Source organism: Mesoplodon bidens (assembly GCF_964165515.1).
Source record: "Mesoplodon bidens genome assembly, chromosome: 8".
NCBI classification, from domain to species: domain Eukaryota; kingdom Metazoa; phylum Chordata; class Mammalia; order Artiodactyla; family Ziphiidae; genus Mesoplodon; species Mesoplodon bidens.
The window spans coordinates 85,111,488-85,131,821 of record NC_138165.1 but is presented as its reverse complement, the minus strand read 5'-3'; the positions used below and the strand labels follow the sequence as shown (position 1 = coordinate 85,131,821).

Below are 20,334 nucleotides of genomic sequence, written 5' to 3'. Positions count from 1 at the left end.
TGCCTAGATGACAAATCTAGAAGGTGGAACATGAAGACTTGAATCCAGGCTACGTGGATTCCGTGGGCTGTGCTCTCAGCCACTGGGCTCCAAGGGACTGCCCATGTACTGTTTCCTACCGTTCCCCAGTGAAAAAGACAAATAATGTATTTTTTCTCTCTTAACATAACAGCCAGTTACGAGTTATGAGTAAATATCTTCTATTAACTTTTAATAAATTTATTGTCTTTTTACTCTTACAGAAGTAATATATATTCACTAAAGAGAAATTAGAAAATACACATCAATGAGAAATCAAAATCCAATCCCCAGAGCCACCCAATATTACCACTTTTTTGCATATCTCTCCAAGCTTTATTTTATATTTTTTTGTTTTGTTCTCTAAGTCTTATTTTAATAAAGATAAAGTATATGTATATGATTTTAAAATGAAACTATGCTACACATGCAGTTTTTTAGAATGTGCTTTCTTCACTTAACAATATACCTTGAACATCTTTCTCTGTCATTGCTTTTTGCAGAGTAATTTGTAATGGTTTCATAATATGCATTCATCCTTTCATGAATATTTATTGAGCGCCTGCTACTTTCCAGGCATCAGCTAGGCATCAGAGATACATCAGTTAACAAAACAAAGAATTTGGCCCTCTAGGGTTGACATTGAAGTAGGAGACCTTCAAAAATGAATAAATGGGGCTTCCCTGGTGGTGCAGTGGTTGAGAGTCTGCCTGCCGATGCAGGGGACACGGGTTCGTGCCCCGGTCTGGGAAGATCCCACATGCCGCAGAGCGGCTGGGCCCGTGAGCCATGGCCGCTGAGCCTGCGCGTCCGGAGCTTGTGCTCCGCAACGGGAGAGGCCACAACAGTGAGAGGCCCGCGTACCCCCCAAAAAAAAAAAAAGAATAAATGTGTGTCAGTTAATAGGGACTACTATTTTGGATGTGTCAGGGAGTCTTCTTTGATAAGAGGCTAACACAGGCTCAACTGTCCCATAAAACTGTCCCGCTTAAAATTTATATGTTGAAGTCCTAACCCTCAGTACCTCAAAATGTGACCATATTTGAGATAGGGTCTTTAAAGTGGTAATAAGCTACACTGAGATCATTAGGGCAACTCCTAATCTATTATGACTGGGATCCTTTTAAGAAGAGGAACTTTGGACACAGACACATAGAAGGAAGACCACGTGAAGACACAGGGAGAAGTCGGCCACCTGTAACCCAAGGAGAGAGACCTGGAACTGATCCCTCCCTCACAGCTCTCAGAGGAAACCAGCCCTACTAGCATCTTGATCTTAGGCGTTCAGCCTCCAGAGTGGTGAGAAAATTAATTTCCATTGTTTAAGCCTACCTAGTCTATAGTACTTTGTTATGGCTGCCCCAGGAAACGAATAAATTCAGAGAAAGAGGTCTGAATGAAGTGAGAGGGTACCAGCCCTATGGAGTCTGGGGACCAGGGAGGGCCAAGTCTTGGTAGTTTGCATTAGAGGAAAGCAAAGGGGTCTGGGGCCTGGAAGGGTGGCTGAAGTGAGAAAGGAAGCAGAGAAGTCAGAAAAGGCAGCAGGGCACCGCTGGGTCCTCAAGCATCCTGCAGGCCTTGGAAAGAACTTCAGGTTATACTCTGGGGAGACAGGAAACCACTGGAGAACAGTTGGACCTGACATACTTTAACAAAGGCTCCCAGCTTCTGCATGGAACCCAGATAAGATGTATCAAAAAGTTTGGAACTCTTTTATTCATCAATTAAATTATTTAGCAGTGCATCTTAGTGAAAGGAATGAGAAGCAGGGAGAGGGGTTTCTGGGACACTGGCCCCAAGCCTTAAGCTTTCTTTGTATCCCCACCATCCCAACTGGCCATCCCACTCCCCGATCTGACAAACTGTATGAACTGTCATTTTAAACCAGCTTCAGACTTTTTCATGAGTCCTTCTCCACAGGGTCATACAGTGGGACCTCTCCTCCCCCAGGCTGAGGCCCGCTGGCTGTTAGCCCTCCCTTCGCTTATGTCTGTTCCCTCTCACTGGGTCTCGCACCAAGGTTCCCAATCCTCAGGTTCCCTCCACCCAACTCAAGCCTTCTTAACTCACTGGCACCAACTGCCATCTGCCAAGATCCCATCTTACTCTTCTCTCTCCCTCTCTCCCTCCTCCTTTCCCTCATTCCTAGCTTTTCCTAGGAAATGGAGAAAGGGAAGCCTCCTCTGATATCTGAAAATGAAATTTCACAGAAGTGGACAATCCCCATATGAACTCATGGTTACTCAGCCCAACTGGAAACCTCATGCCTTCCTAACAAATCAAAGATAATGGCTGCATGGGCAATAACAGCTCAGGGTTGGACCGAACTTTGACCAGCGTGCTCCTGTTAGGAGGCTTTCATTACTTTCCAGACCCCTCTTAGGCTACTGAGAGGTCCTCTCTTGTAGAAAGAGCCCCCATCAGTAGCTTCCTTTAAGAATGTGTGTGTTATTTTTGCTTCCTGCTCAAAATCTCTCTATGTCCTCCATTGCCTCCCACCCAAGGCCTATTGATTCTATCACTGTACACGTGTCATTCTATTCTAGGCTTCACTTTGACTGTTATTCACTGAAAACAAGGGATCAAACTGATCCTCTTTCTCAAAGAGCAATAAACACATAGAAGTGGAAAGAAACAAATGGATTCCATTAGTAAGTGTGCCAGTTCAGCCCAGGCTAACAGGCTAATCCACTCTTTGACCGCAGGAGAGAGTTGACATTAAAAAAACAGGCAGTGGTACCTATATAAGCTGGATATTCCCAAGTGCAGATGCCCTGGGCCTACAAAGGGGAACACCACGAGGGCCACTGGCCCCGGTCCTCTGTCACAAAGGGCCTCAATGCCACCAGGTTATACCTATAATTACAGAGAAGCATTGGCAGGTTTGAAGAAAGAAGATATCACCACCCAACTTAACTCTGGGTCTCATTACTAGGCCACATCTGTTGTGTATGATGTATCAATATTTTTAATAAATCCCCTAGTAACTCCTTTAATCATTTTGGGAATGGCATAATTATATTGAACTGAATAAATACACGTGTAGGTTGAAACAGTTTATTCCTTAGATATTGACATTGAAAATATACCACAAATTTTGTAACTTTCATTTCTATTTTGCACTTCTTTTCCTTCTTTTTCTTTCTTTTTTATTTTGTTTTGGTTTAATATAGGACTGGCCTGGGCCTCTCTTGACCTCTGACAGGCCCCATGAAAACCTGAAACCGAGGCAAGGTGACAAAGTCTGGTCCTTCAGCACTAAGGGCCTCCTCATGTTACTTCTTTACTTAGAAAAATAAAATGTTGCTGCAGAAGACCCAGAGCCACAAATGTTCTTCTCAGGTGAATCAGTTTCCAGAATTCTTAGATTTTTAGTTTAATTTAGCCATCAGGGAATTGTGTAGACTGGAAATATCTAGGCAAGACCAAAACAAAATCTCAAGTGGGCATCTGCCTCTTTCAGGTGAGTTAGAATCAGATAAGCCTCTGTGAGGAAGCGAGTGAGGGAACTGTTCTCACCCCACACAATCACCTCAAAATCAGATACAGGGTGAGTTAAATAGTACACATCTTGCTGCATATCTGACCAGATTCCCATTTCTATTTTTTTTGAGCAAAATAGCACAGCACCTAATATATGTCATTAAGTATGTTTGCAATACTATAATTTAATCTTTGTAACTGCCATGCTAACCAGACACTAACATGCCCATATGTTCAGTATAGAAATGACGGCATGAAACTTTTTAGCAACTCCTTGTATTTCATAATAATACTGGGTCATCTTGAGTGTGAGGGATCATGACGCTGTCTGTATGTAGTTTTAAATTCCCTAGTGATGCCAAATATATTTGTGTCAACAGATACTGTTCCAAAATACCGGAGTTCAAATTAGCTGAATACCAGGGGACTGACTCAAATGACTGCAGGAGAAATAAATATATCTTTAACTAACTCAGATGGCAAAATGTTGAAAACTCAGAAAATCTGTATTACAAAGAGCTGGAAAGTAGTAAAGTAAGACATTTCCAGAAAGGCTAATCAATTTAGTGTTTTCTTTCATTATATTATTGGAACCCTTTTCAATTCACATCTTTTCTCAGCCATATGTGAAAAACTGTTTTTTACCAACTTATGATAGCATCTAATTAATTATGAATAATATATCATCGTTAGAAATGTAGAAATCTGTTTTATACTACAGAACTATTCAATAGAGTAAAATACCAATAATCATAGTAATAATAATCACCAAAGTAATACGTAACTCTGATTGAGTACTTAATATGGGCTAGAAGCTTCACTAAGTACCTTTATGGATAGTTTTATATTAACCTCCCAACAACCCTGTGAAATAGGTAAAATAATTTGCTAATTCCTATTCTAATGAATGGCTAAGATTTTTATTGAGAATTTTCTGTGTGTCAGGCACTGTACATGTATTAACTCATTCATTCCTCACAACTCTCCACAAAGCAGGTGCTCTCATTATTCCCATTTTAGGCATGAGGAAACTGAGGTACAGAGTTGAAGTCACCCGCCCAGGGCTACTAAGCTGTAAGTGACATAGCCAACACCCAAACTCCATCTGTCTGGCTCCAAGCTCAGTCTTTCCTTACTGAACAGAGGCTCAACACCTGTTATATTTTCTTTGAAACTTCTGTGTGCCAGGCACTGTAGCAAATGGTCTTCATATGTTAATTATCCCTCCTTGAGGAGCTCATTGTTTTCCCATTTTTCAGATGAGAAAAGGAAGGCACAGGCCACTTGCTCCGGGTTCTAAACCCAGTCTTACCTGACTCCTGAGGAAAGTGCTGGCCACAGAGACAGAAAGTAAAGAAGCTGCCATCTTCAAAGGCCAGCTCTAGACAGCACCCAACATCAGTCTTGTGGCAAGCCTGACTTTTTATGGGCTTGTTCAGGCTGGGAGAGTCAGAAGCTATCCGCCTGGGTCCACCCCTTTCTTAGATTTTTGAGTCATTTGTTTAGGCCAGTGGTTTGAAAAAGTCACAGACGGGGAGTATAAGCACAAGAGAAACTATTCTTGCAGAGTGAAAACCAGCTTGTAGTTTTTCCTGTTATTCATTTTGAGCTTCCTCTTCCTTACCACTGAACATTGTTTAAGGAATTATTTCAGTACTAAATTGCAGTAATTTCTATTTCCTTAAATTTCTATTTTCTTAAATTTCTTTCTGACATATATTTGTAGCCTCAGCTTTTTTTTTTTTTAATCTTGTATTTCTCTACCATATGTATTCTTATATGCTTATATTCCAAATCAAGTCCAAGCTACATGAAGTCAAGGTCTATATCTTACTCATCTTTTTAATCCTTATAGGACCTCACATCTTATATTGCATAACGTGGGTGTTTGAGAAATATTTGGTAAATTAATCAACTTCATAGGCAGTGTATTTGGAACTTAATGATAGCACCTAAAACTATCCTAAAGGGCAAGTAACTACAATCCCAGTACACAAAATCACATACATAAAGATACAAAATCCATATTTTGATACATAGCTTCAGCTTTTGACAGCCATCTTTCAAAAATTTGGTGATGGTGCCATCCCAGCCTGGTGCCCTGTGCAAAAGACATTTGCCCTGCAAAATGGTGTTTCATTTTCCTGAACTGTGTACAGGATTGTCACTTTTCTTTGTTTCTTCAGAAATGAGTCCCTTCATACAATGAATCGTCATTTCTTCTTTCTGAAGTCATCTCAGTCTATCTTATTTTATAAATAAATAAATAAATATATATATTCACAAATTGACTTACAAAGCTTGAGTCCTCAACCAGGGCTCACTGCGAATGGCACCCTCTAGGACTAGTCAGTATATAAAGTCATAACCACACACAGTGCCCTTGAAGTTAAGAGCTCTGTGCTAGAAGAATCCAGCACTTAGAGTAGAGAATTTAACAGGAATTTGTTGTCCTTTGATTTTTTTCCCCCCTGCTGTATATTATTTCCAGATTTTAGCATTATGACTTTTAAATTCTTTTCTCTGCAATGCAGAACCTGGATAGACAAGCAAAACAGTATATCTAGTGTGTAAGACAGAAAATCAGTTGTTGGCCTACTTGTAATAGGTTCAACTTAATTTTTTTTAATTTGGATTTTTTAGGAGGTTATTGTGGGGTAAATTTGATACATTTGATCACATCGGTTTAGTGTTACTTCTCTTAGTTGAAACATAATGAAGAGCTAGAGTTTATAAACATGGCTCCAATGGGTACAAGCTCTAGTTGAATGGACATTTTGGTAAGCTAACACCATTTTTGAATGTAGCTACAAAAGTTGTCATCAAATTCTAGAATTATAATGGGAGAAAGTCTGGGAAGGAAGTAATCTAATTCACCTGTTTTAGTGCAGATATATTCTAAAGATCAAATGAAATAAACTCGAGTTTTCTCTTTACTGACTTAGATCCTATACAAAGAAGGTAGGTGAATTCCCTCATGCTTCTTCTTTCCTACTTTTTCCTTTTACACACACACACACACACACACACACACGTGCACATGTGTGTATGGTTGCCAAATTTTCTACAGTGCATGTGATCTTGACAATCAGAGGAAAAAAACGCACAATAATAAGTGTATAGCACATAGTACATACTCAATAAATTTTGTTGAATGGGAAAAAAATACATTTGAAAACATGAATTATAAAATCAAGCCTTGTCCCTTGATTTAAAAAAAATTGTATGAGCTTCCCTGGTGGCGCAGTGGTTGAGAATCTGCCTACCAATGCAGGGGACACGGGTTTGAGCCCTGGTCCAGGAAGATCCCACATGCCGTGGAGCAACTAGGCCTGTGCGCCACAACTACGGAAGACTGCAAGCCACAACAACGGAAGCCTGCGAGCCACAACTACTGAAGCCCATGTGCCTAGGGCCCGTGCTCTGCAACAAGAGAAGCCACCACAATGAGAAGCCTTCACACCGCAATGAAGAGTAGCCTCCGCTTGCCGCAACCAAGAAAGCCCATGTGCAGCAACGAAGACCCAACACAGCCAAAAATAAATAAATAAATAAATTTATTAAAAAAATCATAGATACAGTCTCAGGACATAATCAACACTGTGAACAAAGATTTATGCACAAATATTTATTGCAGAGTTATAGAAATGAAAAAATGGAAGCAATCTGAATAGGCAATAATAAAAGAATTATGAGATAAATGCTATATCCATGAGGAAATATTATGCAACCCTTTAAACTATATTTATAACAACTTTAAAGGACGTGGATAAATGCTCATGACATAATGTTAAATTTATAAAATCAAGGGCCTACTAAGTTGTATTTCAGTACAAGTTTAGCTCTGTAAGGACACAGTGCACAGAAAGAAGAACTGGAAGGGAATATACTAAAATGTTAATAGTGTTTCAGGGTAGTGAGACTATTGAGGTTTTTTTTGCCTCTTTACCGTATTTCAGAATTCGTCTTAAATAATAAAGATGCATTATTTTGATGATGATAAAAGAGTTCAAAACTAGAAAAATGTTTCTATGGAAGAGAATTTATTCATGTAGCAGCTCAAAATCAATGAAAAGTTTATGCACTTATAATATAAACTAAACCCATCAGATGGTTTTCATTATAATGCTATGAGAGTCACATAACTGAGTTTCCATTATCCCTGCAGGTAATCTGTTCCAAAGTATAACAATCAAAAAATGTCAAGTTTACCTTCAATTTTTTGGTTTCTATTTGGATCCATTATGACTCAGCGACTTTGTGGGAATATGTGCACTTATATCACATTCTAACATCTTTCTTTTACTAAATAATCTATTCGTTTCATTTTCTCTTCCTTGCATTTTCTTATTTTATTGTCTCTTGTTTTATTTTATTCTGTATTATCTCAAGTTCCTGGGGTGCTAATTCTCTCATTTATTGTCTCCCGACTCTCCCTCATGGTGGATCATTTCCTCACGTAGTCTGTAATTTTTAAGTGTGAGTATATCTTTAGCAGGTACATTGTTTCTTTAGATATTCCAGGTGCTTTGCATTATAAAAGTGTTCTCAAAGAAAGATTTTGTGTTTGCTTCCAGCCCAGCTCTTGGGGATTCCACCCCATTCAGGACCCATTTTCATACTAATTTCTGGGCTTGGGATTCTCATACCATGCAGATGGTATTAATTCAGATCTTAAACCTCTGCATAGGTTTTTTTTTTTTTTTTAGAAATTTATTTTATTTATTTATTTATTTTTGGCTGTGTTGGGTCTTCATTGCTGCACATGGGCTTTCTCTAGTTGTGGCGAGCGGGGGCTACTCTTTGTTGCAGTGCGTGGGCTTCTCACTGCGGTGGCTTCTCTTGTTGTGGAGCACGGGTTCTAGAGCACAGGCTCAGTAGTTGTGGCACACGGGCTTAGGTGCTCCACGGCATGTGGGATCTTCCCAGACCAGGGATCGAACCCATGTCCCCTGCATTGGCAGGCGGATTCTCAACCACTGCATCAACAGGGAAACCCCTGCATGGAGTTTTAATTTCTCAGAGGAGACTCCTTCTTATGCACAAAGTGCCAAGGGCACAAGCTTCCTTTATGCAACCAGTGTGGTGCGTCTAATGCTCTCTTCATAGTAGGCCAGACCTCCAGGACTCTGCTCTGAAGCAGAGGTCTTGGTTCTAGTTCCCCACCTGGTGTGAGCCCTCAGTCATGGCCTTCATCCCTATATGGATACACAGCCATACACAGCCTGTGACTGGGCCCAGTGTCCCCAGGACTTTGATGTCATCTCATACACATATTGCTCTAGTTTTGAGTTCCATCTTCTGTTCTGGTGCCTAGGTATTTCCTTTCAAGCTATATATATATTTTTAAAGTTTTTGCATCTTATCCAGAAATCCTATGGTTTGGAGTGACAGGAGTTCTGTGGAATTCTTGGAACTCTGGAGTGGGAAGAGTTGTCTCAGCTGGATCTCAAGTCCTCAAGAGGGTTTTTGGACAAGAGCGTCTCAGAGTATATTATTAGCACACCTCGTGTGTTGCCATCCATTTTGAGGGAGTCACAAGAGATTAGCCATTAACAACAGTTAGAGCATCTAACTTTTTCCATTTTTCACCTTTTAAAACAAATTCAAGACTCTTCCTGTATGATAACATGACCTTCATTTCCTTAAATTCTTTAGTAGGTAGAAATGCTCTAAGAATGTCATCTTTTGTGTATGTTGAGGTGGACAAAAAAGCTAAGAAGTTACTCTGGACTGTGTTCACCACCTTTTTAGGCATCATCTGAAGACATCCTCAACACCAAACTATGATCAAATTAATTCTTTAAAAATAAACATAACGACAAGAAGAAAACTAGATTTACTGTCTGCATCTTTCCCAAGATTTTTCTTATGATAAATTCCAAAGTGAAGTTTCACCCAAATGAAACATAATTGATAAAGTATGTGCTGTAGTTGCTCAGTTACCATAATAGGGAAATGATGTGGGCTTTTCCCCTCACAGCAAGTCCAGTCCTGAACTTAGGCAAAGAGCTCAATAGAGGAAAAATGAAAGCTACCTTAATGGGGCACCTCTCACCTTTTGCCTCTTGTCCATGCCAGTGGCCACTCTTGCTCCTGAGATCTCTGCCATTTGCACCCACGTTCTCCTTACTGTTGATGAAAAATTTAAGGAGAGGTCTGGATACAGATAAGCACAACCCAAAGGCAACTGATTGGTAGGTTCTGATTTTTAGCTACATCACTAAAATGAGTTTTCCTTAATTATATGATACCTCAAAAGAGAGTAATGGTAGGAATTATCTTTTTAAAAAAGACATAACATTTGTTTCCAGTTGTGTAGGACATCACCAAGATTTTTGTAAGCTTTTTTGTCACCCATCATTTCATTGGCTTTAAGAGAGTCCTCTAAGAAAAGGAGAGGGAGTTATTACTCATCTCACAGCAGAAGCTGTCAGTGCTAAAGGCTCTCAGGTGTCCCTTGGGCAAACCTGGGGCATCTGGGTTAGCACTGACCTGAAACCTTCCTTGACTCAAGTTTCCCTTTGCAGCCATGATCTTGATTCACTGGTTCTTTCTAAACTTTGCTTCTCTTAGCTCAATCGTTGGGTCTCACCCTCTCATTCTGATCCCTCTGTATCTCAGCTCCACCACTTACTGAAATTCCCACGCATATCACTGCCCTCCCACCATAAATCTTCCCCCAGTTACTCCTGAAACAAACCCACACGGGCTTTCACATGAGCCAACTGCACATTTATCACTTCAATTGTATTGACCATTGGCCACAATCTTCTAAGTCTTAACAGATGAGCCCGGATGATTCACGCAGGAATGGTAGGAATGACTGTGACAAATCTTTGGAAAGACAAACATGACTTGGTACCTCATTTGTGATGGGAAAATATTCTAGCATGTAAAAGGCATCTGAATTTATTAGCTTGGTGTAGCTATAATGTAACCACTAATGTATGGGATTTTTTTTTCTCACAGTCTGATAACAGCTTTATTGCGTGCAAGCCTTTGTCATTTATTGCTGCCTATGACTGTAAAAAGAGAAAAGAGCATGTTATGCCTTGACTGACTGACTTAGATTTGTGATTTATTTGATCAGAAATGTGCTCTCTAACCACAGCACTTCAATTTATGGCTGCCGTTGGTTGGACAGTAGATGAAAAAACATAATTAGAGAGCACTTAGGAAATCGAGCTGCTTCCCTAAATTACAGTTTCTAATTTGGTCATTATTTTAGGCCCAGACGCTGCTTGAGTTCTGATTTTTGCCCCGTACATTTATAAAAGTGATATGGATGTCAGAAGGGCTAACTAGGTGATGACAAGGCCGTGAAGTCTCCTTACGTTGCTTCAGCCTGAAGAGGAGGATCTGTCTGTCCAGTGTCACACTTTTGTAAGTGAGAAGCAGGAAACAGCAGGGAGATGAAAGGGAAGGGCTGGGAGCTACAAGTCTGTGGGGCAAAGATGAAAACACCTGTGGCAGGGACAGAAGGTGGACAGAGAGGAGAGAGGCCTGGTGCTCGGCTCCGCCCCGTGCCTGGGCACAGAAACAGTGGTGCAGCATTAGTCTGCAGAGAACGTGAGAAAAACAGATCTCCCAGAAACAGACTCACAGACATAGAGAACAGACTTGTGGTTGCCAAAGGGGAGGGGGAGTGGGGAAGAAATGGACTGGGAGTTTGGGATTAGCAGATGCAAACTATTATATATAGAATGGATAAACAACAAGGTCCAACTGTAGAGCACAGGGAACTATGGTCAATATCCTGTGATAAACCATAATGGGAAAGAATATGGAAAGGAATATATATATGTATAACTGAATCACTTTGCTGTACAGCAGAAATTAACACAGCATTATAAATCAACTATACTTCAATAAAATAAATGTTATTGTTTATTTTTGTTTTTTTTGTTACTCATTTTCAAATATCTTTATTCACAAACCTGTTATTATCAGTCAGTTCAAATGCCATATGTATGATAAAATAGATTATAAGAAGTATCATATTTACAATGAAATCATTAGTTTATATAGCTGAATCAACTGATAGGCTACTTCCTGCAATAATAACTTAATGGGCCCAATTCTACCTTTTGAATGGACCAATTTTATGATTCTCCTAGCAAGTTTTTTTTTTTTTTTTGGTACGCGGGCCTCTCACTGTTGTGGCCTCTCCCGTTGTGGAGCACGGGCTCCGGACGCGCAGGCTCAGCAGCCATGGCTCACAGGCCCAGCCGTTCCGCGGCATGCGGGATCTTCCCGGACCAGGGCACGAACCCGTGTCCCCTGTATTGGCAGGCGGACTCTCAACCACTGTGCCACCAGGGTAAGCCCTCTCCTAGAAAGTTTTGAGTTGGGTATAGTTTCTTGGTGCTTCTTTCTGTGATCCAAGGCTTAAGAGAAAATCCCTGGAAACTAGCAACTGGAACCAGACCTCTCCAGGACTGAGGAGAGATAGGAGTGAGAAAAAAGACATCCTGTCACATCTTAAAGTCCCACAACTGCTATGCTTTGCAAGAGGAGGAAAGAATCAGTCCCAAGAATTATACTGAACACTTCTCAATCATCAATATCAAGGATTAATCTCTAAAACAAGTTTGCAGCTAGAAGCTCTCCAGCTAGTCATTAACTAAAATGCATATGCAATACAGTCAAGGATGCTGTGCTTACAAAACCACATACATCTTCTTTATCTCTAATTTTAAAATAATTCATTCCCTTATTGGGTATGCAAGTGAGCAATGGAGAAAGTTGTGCATCTGCAATACCGGCTGGTGCTAAGGATTTCAGTGCTTCCAGAAGATGGGGGCTAGAGAACTTAACCAGGCACCGGAGGGGTTCTTCTCTCTCAGCCAGGATGCCCCCATTTAGGTCACTTTTGAATTTCGTTTCAAGCTTATATTGTGCAAATTCTAGTTTTGGTTGTGGATAGTCCCCAAAGATTTCTTGAGTCACTCTCTGGACTCTCTCTTTTTCTATTTTGTTTTCATGAATGATCCTTGAATCCATATTTATATCTAGCTCAAGGCTTCTTTCTTGTAGAGGTGTAGTAGAGTTGTGAGTTTCAAAGGTCTGATTATACAGTTTAAAAACATTAGCCTTAAGAGCGTCCAGATACTGGCTTCTGAGGTCCATTTTCACAATCTGATGGTGTTTGCTAGCAATTGTCAGTGCCTGACCCAGAAGGGGTAGATTGCTTTTCAGTTAGGAGGAAGAAGTGAAGGCATATGGAGTTTGGGAATAATACACCACGTAAGCAGGTTTGTACTGGTTTGGCTTTCTATACTGTGTTCCCCAGGCAATTTGAATCCATACTGCATTCTCCTCGGCATCTCTGAAGCTGACCGTCACATTTTTTAAAGCTCTCTGAGGAATTTTTCTTAAGAATTTTGAATTGTTCCATATCAAAAAGGTCAATGTCTTTATCTGGTCCTTTACTCATCTGAAAAACATCCGAAACTTTCTGATGCCGATGAAATTGAGTATAAATGATGTCTAAAAGGGCTGCATCATTGAGACTTGCATGATTCTTCTCACAAAGCAGAACCAAGTCCTGAACAAGAGATTCCTTTCTCTGCCGGAAGTTTACAGTCTGCAGTTGATTTTCAGACAAAAAATTCCAGGTTTTCAGTATTGTCATCATTTCAGTCATTGGAATTTTCAAGATGGTCCTCCTGAAAAACTCAGAAACACTTTCATCCATCTCTTTGGTACTTGGGACTTGTGGCAGTTGTGAAAGAGTCGCCTCAGAGGCATGGGATGAGGCTTCTTCAAGGCTCCCACCACGCTCGGGGGCCCGATGTCATGCCATCAGGGGTTCTCTTACCGTCCCACATCACTGGCCGGCTTTCTCCTCATCAGCTGTTCCCCAATAAAATAAAAGTTTAAAAAAGAATAGAAAAGCAGATATCCAAGGTCATGACTCTGATGAGTGGCTGGCATATAATGTTGGTAAGGATGGTCTGGGGTAGACTAAAGAAGAGAACTGAACTTGGCAGAAAGAATAACTATGTGTGGGATTATTGATTTATTTTCAGTATTTAGCAGATATACTGGATCTCTTTTATCTTTTTATTTTTAATTTTTAAATTTTATTTTATTTTTAACATCTTTATTGGAGTATAATTGCTTTACAATGGTGTGTTAGTTTCTGCTTTATAACAAAGTGAATCAGCTATACATATACATATATCCCCATATCTCCTCCCTCTTGCGTCTCCCTCCCCCCCTCCCTCTCCCACCCCTCTAGGTGGTCACAAAGCACCGACCTGATCTCCCTGTGCTATGCGGCTGCTTCCCACTAGCTATCTATTTTACGTTTGGTAGTGTATATATGTCCATGCCACTCTCTCACTTCGTCCCAGCTTACCCTTCCCCCGTCCGTGTCCTCAAGTCCATTCTCTACGTCTGCGTCTTTATACCTGTCCTGCCCCTAGGTTCTTCAGAACCTTTTTTTTTTTTTAGATTCCATATATATGTGTTAGCATACAGTATTTGTTTTCCTCTTTCTGACTTACTTCACTCTGTATGACAGACTCTAGGTCCATCCACCTCACTACAAATAACTCAAAATTCATTCATTTCTATGGCTGAGTAATATTCCATTGTATATATGTTCCACATCTTCTTTATCCATTCATCTGTCGATGGACACTTAGGTTGCTTCCATGTCCTGGCTATTGCAAATAGAGCTGCAATGAATATTGTGCTACATGACTCTTTTTGAATTATGGTTTTCTCAGGGTATATGCCCAGTAGTGGGATTGCTGGGTCGTAGGGTAGTTCTATTTTTAGTTTTTTCAGGAACCTCCATACTGTTCTCCATAGTGGCTGCATCAATTTACATTCCCACCAACAGTGCAAGAGGGTTCCCTTTTCTCCACACCCTCTCCAGCATTTATTGTTTCTAGATTTTTTGATGATGGCCATTCTGACTGGTGTGAGGTGATATCTCATTGTAGTTTTGATTTGCATTTCTGTAATGATTAGTGAGGTTGAGCATCTTTTCATGTGTTTGTTGGCAATCTGTATATCTTCTTGTGAGAAATGTCTATTTAGGTCTTCTGCCCACTTTGGGATTGGGTTGTCTGCTTTTTTGATATTGACCTGCATGAGCTGCTTGTAAATTTTGGAGATTAATCCTTTGTCAGTTGCTTCATTTGCAAATATTTTCTCCCATTCTGAGGGTTGCCTCTTCGTCTTGTTTATAGTTTCCTTTGCTGTGCAAAAGCTTTTAAGTTTCACTAGGTCCCATTTGTTTATTTTTGTTTGTATTTCCATTTCTCTAGGAAGTGGGTCAAAAAGGATCTTGCTGTGATTTATGTCGTAGAGTGTTCTTCCTATGTTTTCCTCAGAGAATTTTATAGTGTCTGGCCTTACATTTAGGTCTTTAATCCATTTTGAGTTTATTTTTGTGTATGGTGTTAGGGAGTGTTCTAATTTCATTCTTTTACATGTAGCTGTCCAGTTTTCCCAGCACCACTTATCGAAGAGGCTGTCTTTTCTCCATTGTATATTCTTGCCTCCTTTATCAAAAATAAGGTGACCATATGTGTGTGGGTCTATCTCTGGGCTTTCTACCTTGTTCCATTGATCTATATTTCTGTTTTTGTGCCCGTACCATACTGTCTTGATTACTGTAGCTTTTTAAGTATAGTCTGAAATCCGGGAGCCTGATTCCTCTAGCTCCGTTTCTCTTTCTCAAGATTGCTTTGGCTATTCAGGCTCTTTTGTGTTTCATACAAATTGTGAAATTTTTTGCTCTAGTTCTGTGAAAACTGCCATTGGTAGTTTGATAGGGATTGCATTGAATCTGTAGATTGCTTTGGGTAGTATAGTCATTTTCACAATGTTGATTCTTCCAATCCAAGAACATGGTATATCTCTCCATCTGTTTTTATCATCTTTAATTTCTTTCATCAGTGTCTTATAGTTTTCTACATACAGGTCTTTTGTCTCCTTAGGTAGGTTTATTCCTAGATATTTTATTTTTTTTTGTTGCAGTGGTAAATGGGAGTGTTTCCTTAATTTCTCTTTCAGATTTTTCATCATTAGTGTATAGGAATGCAAGAGATTTCTGTGCATTAATTTTGTATCCTGCTACTTTGCCAAATTCATTGATTAGCTCTAGTAGTTTTCTGGTAGCATCTTTAGGATTCTCTAGGTATAGCATCATGTCATCTGCAAACAGTGACAGCTTTCTTTTCCGATTTGGATTCCTTTTTTTTCTTTCTCTTCTCTGACTGCTGTGGCTAAAACTTCCAAAACAATGTTGAATAATAGTTGTGAGAGTGGAAAACGTTGTCTTGTTCCTGATCTTAGATGAAATGGTTTCAGTTTTTCACCATTGAGAACAATGTTGGCTGTGGGTTTGTCATATATGGCCTTTATTATGTTGAGGTAAGTTCCCTCTATGCCTACTTTCTGGAGAGTTTTTTCATAAATGGGTGTTGATGGGTGTCAAAAGCTTTTTCTGCATCTATTGAGATGATCATATGGTTTTTATCCTTCAATTTGTTAATATAGTTTATCACATTGATTGATTTGAGTATATTGAAAAATCCTTGCATTCCTGGGATAAACCCCACTTGATCATGGTGTATGATCCTTTTAATGTGCTGTTGGATTCTGTTAGTATTTTGCTGAGGATTTTTACATCTATGTTCATCAGTGATATTGGCCTGTAGTTTTCTTTCTTTGTGACATGTTTGTCTGCTTTTGGTATCAGGGTGATGGTGGCCTCGTAGAATGAATTTGGGAGGGTTCCTTCCTCTGCTATATTTTGGAAGAGTTTGAGAAGGATAGGTGTTAGCTCTTCTCTAAATGTTTGATAGAATTCACCTGTGAAGCCATCTGGTCCTGGGCTTTTCTTTGTTGGAAGATTTTAAATCACAGTTTCAATTATATATTGGTCTGTTTATATTTTCTATTTCTTCCTGGTTCAGTTCCAGAAGGTTGTGCTTTTCTAAGAATTTGTCCATTTCTTCCAGGTTGTCCATTTTATTGGCATATAGTTGCTTGTAGTAATCTCTCATGATCCTTTGTATTTCTGCAGTGTCAGTTGTTACTTCTCCTTTTCATTTCTAATTCTATTGATGTGAGTCTTCTCCCCTTTTTTCTTGATGAGTCTGGCTAATGGTTTATTAATTTTGTTTATCTTCTCAAAGAACCACCTTTAGTTTTATTGATCTTTGCTATTTTTTCCTTCATTTCTTTTTCATTTATTTCTGATCTGATCTTTATGATTTCTTTCCTTCTGCTAACTTTGGGGGTTTTTTTGTTCTTCTTTCTCTAATTGCTTTAGGTGTAAGGTTAGGTTGTTTATTTGAGATGTTTCTTGTTTCTTGAGGTAGGATTGTATTGGTATATACTTCCCTCTTAGAACTGCTTTTGCTGCATCCCATAGGTTTTGGGTTGTCTTGTTTTCATTGTAATTTGTTTCTAGGTGTTTTTTGATTTCCTTTTTGATTTCTTCAGTGATCTCTTGGTTATTTAGTAGTGTATTGTTTAGCTTCCATGAGTTTTTTTTTTTCTTTTGGCGGTACGCGGGCCTCTCACTGTTGTGGCCTCTCCTGTTGCAGAGCTCAGGCTCCGGACACGCCGGCTCAGCGGCCATGGCTCACAGGCCCAGCCGCTCGGTGGCATGTGGGATCTTCCCGGACGAGGGCATGAACCCGTGTCCCCTGCATCAGCAGGTGGACTCTCAACCACTGCTCCACCAGGGAAGCCTGTGTTTGTATTTTTTACAGACTTTTTCCTGTAATTGACATCTAGTCTCATAGCGTTGTGGTCGGAAAAGATACTTGGTATGATTGCAGTTTTCTTAAATTTAGCAAGGCTTGATTTGTGACCCAAGATATGATCTATCCTGGAGAATGTTCCATGAGCACTTGAGGAGAAAGTGTATTCTGTTGTTCTTGGATAGAATGTCCTATAAATATCAATTAAGTCCATCTTGTTTAATGTATCATTTAAAGCTTGTGTTTCCTTATTTATTTTCATTTTGCTTGCTAGAACTCTTTTAAATCTTCCCCACTTTTTGTTTAAAATCAAAGGATTGGTTGAGGCTGAGACAATGACAGTTGTGAGAAAAAGTGGGAAATTTAGAGTTTGGTGCTTATGGGTTCTTATTCAGAAATCTCATAAAAATCCAGAGTAGACACAAAATAAAGAGATGAGAGGCATCAACAAAGACAGCACCTGAAAAATGATGAGGAGATCAAAAGATAAGACACTGGACACCCTTCAAATGCTATTTCTCCTAGCATTTGAGTCTTTTTAAATCTCACTATCCTCAAGTAATCCTTAAAAAACACAATTTATTTTCCGTTTAGTGACTGACAAAGGGCTATCAATTCTTCACGTAGGCAATGTGATGATTAATTTTATGTTAGATCATAAAATGTTAGACTGGGCTAATGGATGCCTAGGTAGCTGGTAAAACACTATTTCTGGGTGTGTCTGTGAGAATGTCTCTGAAAGACATTAGCATTTGGTTGAGTAGATTGAGTAAAGATCTGCCCTCACCATTGTGGGTGGGCATCATCCAATCCACTGAGGGTCCGAACAGGATAAAAAAGGCCAAGGAAGGGCAAAATCTCGGCTTTCTCTTCTTGAGCTTGAATGCCCATCTTCTCCTGTCCCCAGACATTAAATCTCCTGCTTCTTGGGCCTTCACACTCCAGGAGTTACAGCAGTGCCCACTCCTACCCTCCCATCTCACCCACACCCCCCTCCACTTTGCAGGCCTTTGGACTCAAACTGAATTATTCCACCAGCTTTCCTGGTTCTCCAGCTTGCAGAGGACAGATTGTGGGACTTCTCAGCCACCAAAACTGTGTGAGCCAATTCATATAATAAATATCTTCAGTATATCTATTATCTATCTATCTATCTATCTATCTAACCATCCATGTATCCATCCATCCATCCATCCATCCTATTGGTTCTGTTTCTCTGGAGAACCCTAATACAGCCCATTTCTTCACATAAAAAGTGTTCTGTTTTAGGGAGAATATGAAGCAGACTGAAAAGTATAATCAGACTTCTCTTCCTCTTCTATTCCCTTCACTTCCCTTCCTTTCTCTTCTCTTCCTAAACAATTCAGTCCTAAAGCTATTAGGTGGGACAAAGCAAGGCATTTGTCTGTGGTAGTAGGGGTGGAGTGCGGGGAGCCATGATGGCCCGGCATGGGGCACCAGAGTCGGAGCAGAGAGGAAAGGATGCCCATCAGAGGGGCAGCCCTGTGCAAATGCAGAGCCCCAGTGGAGTACAGAGGCCATTCCATGGAGGTGGAGGTCTTAGCCTAAGTAGGGTAAGGAGGTAGGGTTGCCAGATTTAGCCAAGGGAAAAAAAAGCCAATAAAACAAAACCTGACATCCTATTAAATTTGAATTTCAGATAAACAATGAATAATTTCTTAGTATAAATATGTCTCAAATCTTGCATGAATTGTATGTAGTTTATCTGAAATTCAAATTTAACTGGACACCCTGTATTTTATCTGGCAACATTATGAGGAGGACATCCACACAGAGGGTGGCCTGCTTTTGGGTGTGGAGTTCCAGTGGGTGAGAAGGGTATCCATGAGGAAGTTGGGAAGTGGCTTGAGCTGGGGAGTCAGAGCTGGAGCAGAGAAAGAGGGCACTAGCATGGGAGATGGGGCAGCAGAGGAGGCGTGAGGTTCTTAGAAAATCAAGGTGTCTGCAGGGCGGTGCTAGCTCCAAAGGCTCTAGGGGAGAATCCTTCCAGCGTCAGATGGCTTGTGGCTGCAGAAGTCCAATCTCTGCCTCTGTCCTTGTATGGCCTTCCCCTCTTCTCCCTGTGTGGCTCTCTTCTCTGTGTGTTTTTTATAAAGACACCTGCCATTGGATTTAAGTTCCACCCAGATAATCCAAGATGATCCCACCTTGAGATTTTAATTACATCTGCAAAGCCCCCTTTTTCAAGTAAGGTCACATTTATAGGTTCCAGGGGCTAGGATGTGGACATATAATTTTGGGGACCACCATTCAATCCACTTACAGTTAGTTATATATAGAAAATTAAGCAAATGTTTTAAAGATAATAGAAGCCTGGTTTTTCCTAATGGAGAACAATATAAAAAGATATTGGATTGGAATTAGGTGTGTCAGTGTGAACTTATACTTTTTAATATATAACTAGAGAAATAATTCTAGATGGAAATGTCTGCCTGTGGGTATACCTGTATGCTGTCTACTGGCCAGCAACATCCCAACAGCAATGAATACATCTAGCACCCAGGTCTTGGATTCTAAATACCATTTTCCACTAAAGGGAATCAAGTTTCCTTGGAGAAGTGGCTGATTCCAGGGCCAGTGCAAGAAAAGTAAAAGGCAATCCTAGAATATTTTGTTGTACCAGAAAACAAAGAGGTTTTCAAAAAATAAAGAAGACATGTCAAAAGGACACAGAAGCCAACTTGAATAGGCTCCCAGTTGCCAAATCGGGGACAAACTGAACATGGACATAAATAATGATAACAATGGATTATAATCCATGAATAAAACATGAATCCATGAGTCCATACTGATCTAAATGAATGAGTGAATAAATTAAAAGTTTGATGAGAAATAGAACATTTTCATAGTTCCAAAGTACCTCCCCACAAAGTATTTATTAATTACAAAGGGGAAAAGAGTAATTTTACAATGAAGAAGCCTGGCAGACACCACCTTAATCAAATGGTCAAAGTGAACATCATCAGTAACAGGACAAATTAAATCACATACGACCTGGTAGACTGCAAAGAGGAAAACTCAGCATTAGTTCTGTTTTTCTTGCCAAATATTCATAATAAATTTCAGCTTAATCATG

The 20,334-nt window shown here is 39.9% G+C and overlaps 2 protein-coding genes across 17 annotated transcripts in view; both read right to left on the bottom strand.

The window, feature by feature from the left end:
• The window catches only part of LOC308621871 (uncharacterized protein), a 72,017-nt gene that overhangs the window by 7,378 nt on the left and 44,305 nt on the right, over positions 1–20,334 (bottom strand). For 3 of the 16 annotated variants that reach the window (XR_014016526.1, XR_014016527.1, XR_014016528.1), the window contains exons 1-2: positions 9,997–10,149; positions 9,560–9,633 (exon numbers count right to left, since the gene is read on the bottom strand). The exons of 9 other annotated variants lie outside the window; for them this stretch is intronic. The gene's annotated coding sequence lies outside the window, so the exon portion shown is untranslated. Of the gene's footprint in view, positions 1–4,813; positions 4,914–9,559; positions 9,634–9,996; positions 10,150–20,334 lie in introns of those variants that run through there. 4 more of the 16 variants (XR_014016529.1, XR_014016530.1, XR_014016531.1 and 1 more) reach the window with 2 other exon arrangements.
• Positions 11,821–14,879, bottom strand: LOC308621938 (centromere protein N-like). Its single transcript, XM_081242788.1, is given in 3 exon segments — positions 11,821–12,702; positions 12,706–12,886; positions 12,888–14,879. Coding segments are annotated over 3 exon segments (1,074 nt in total). The 5' UTR covers positions 13,202–14,879; the 3' UTR covers positions 11,821–12,123.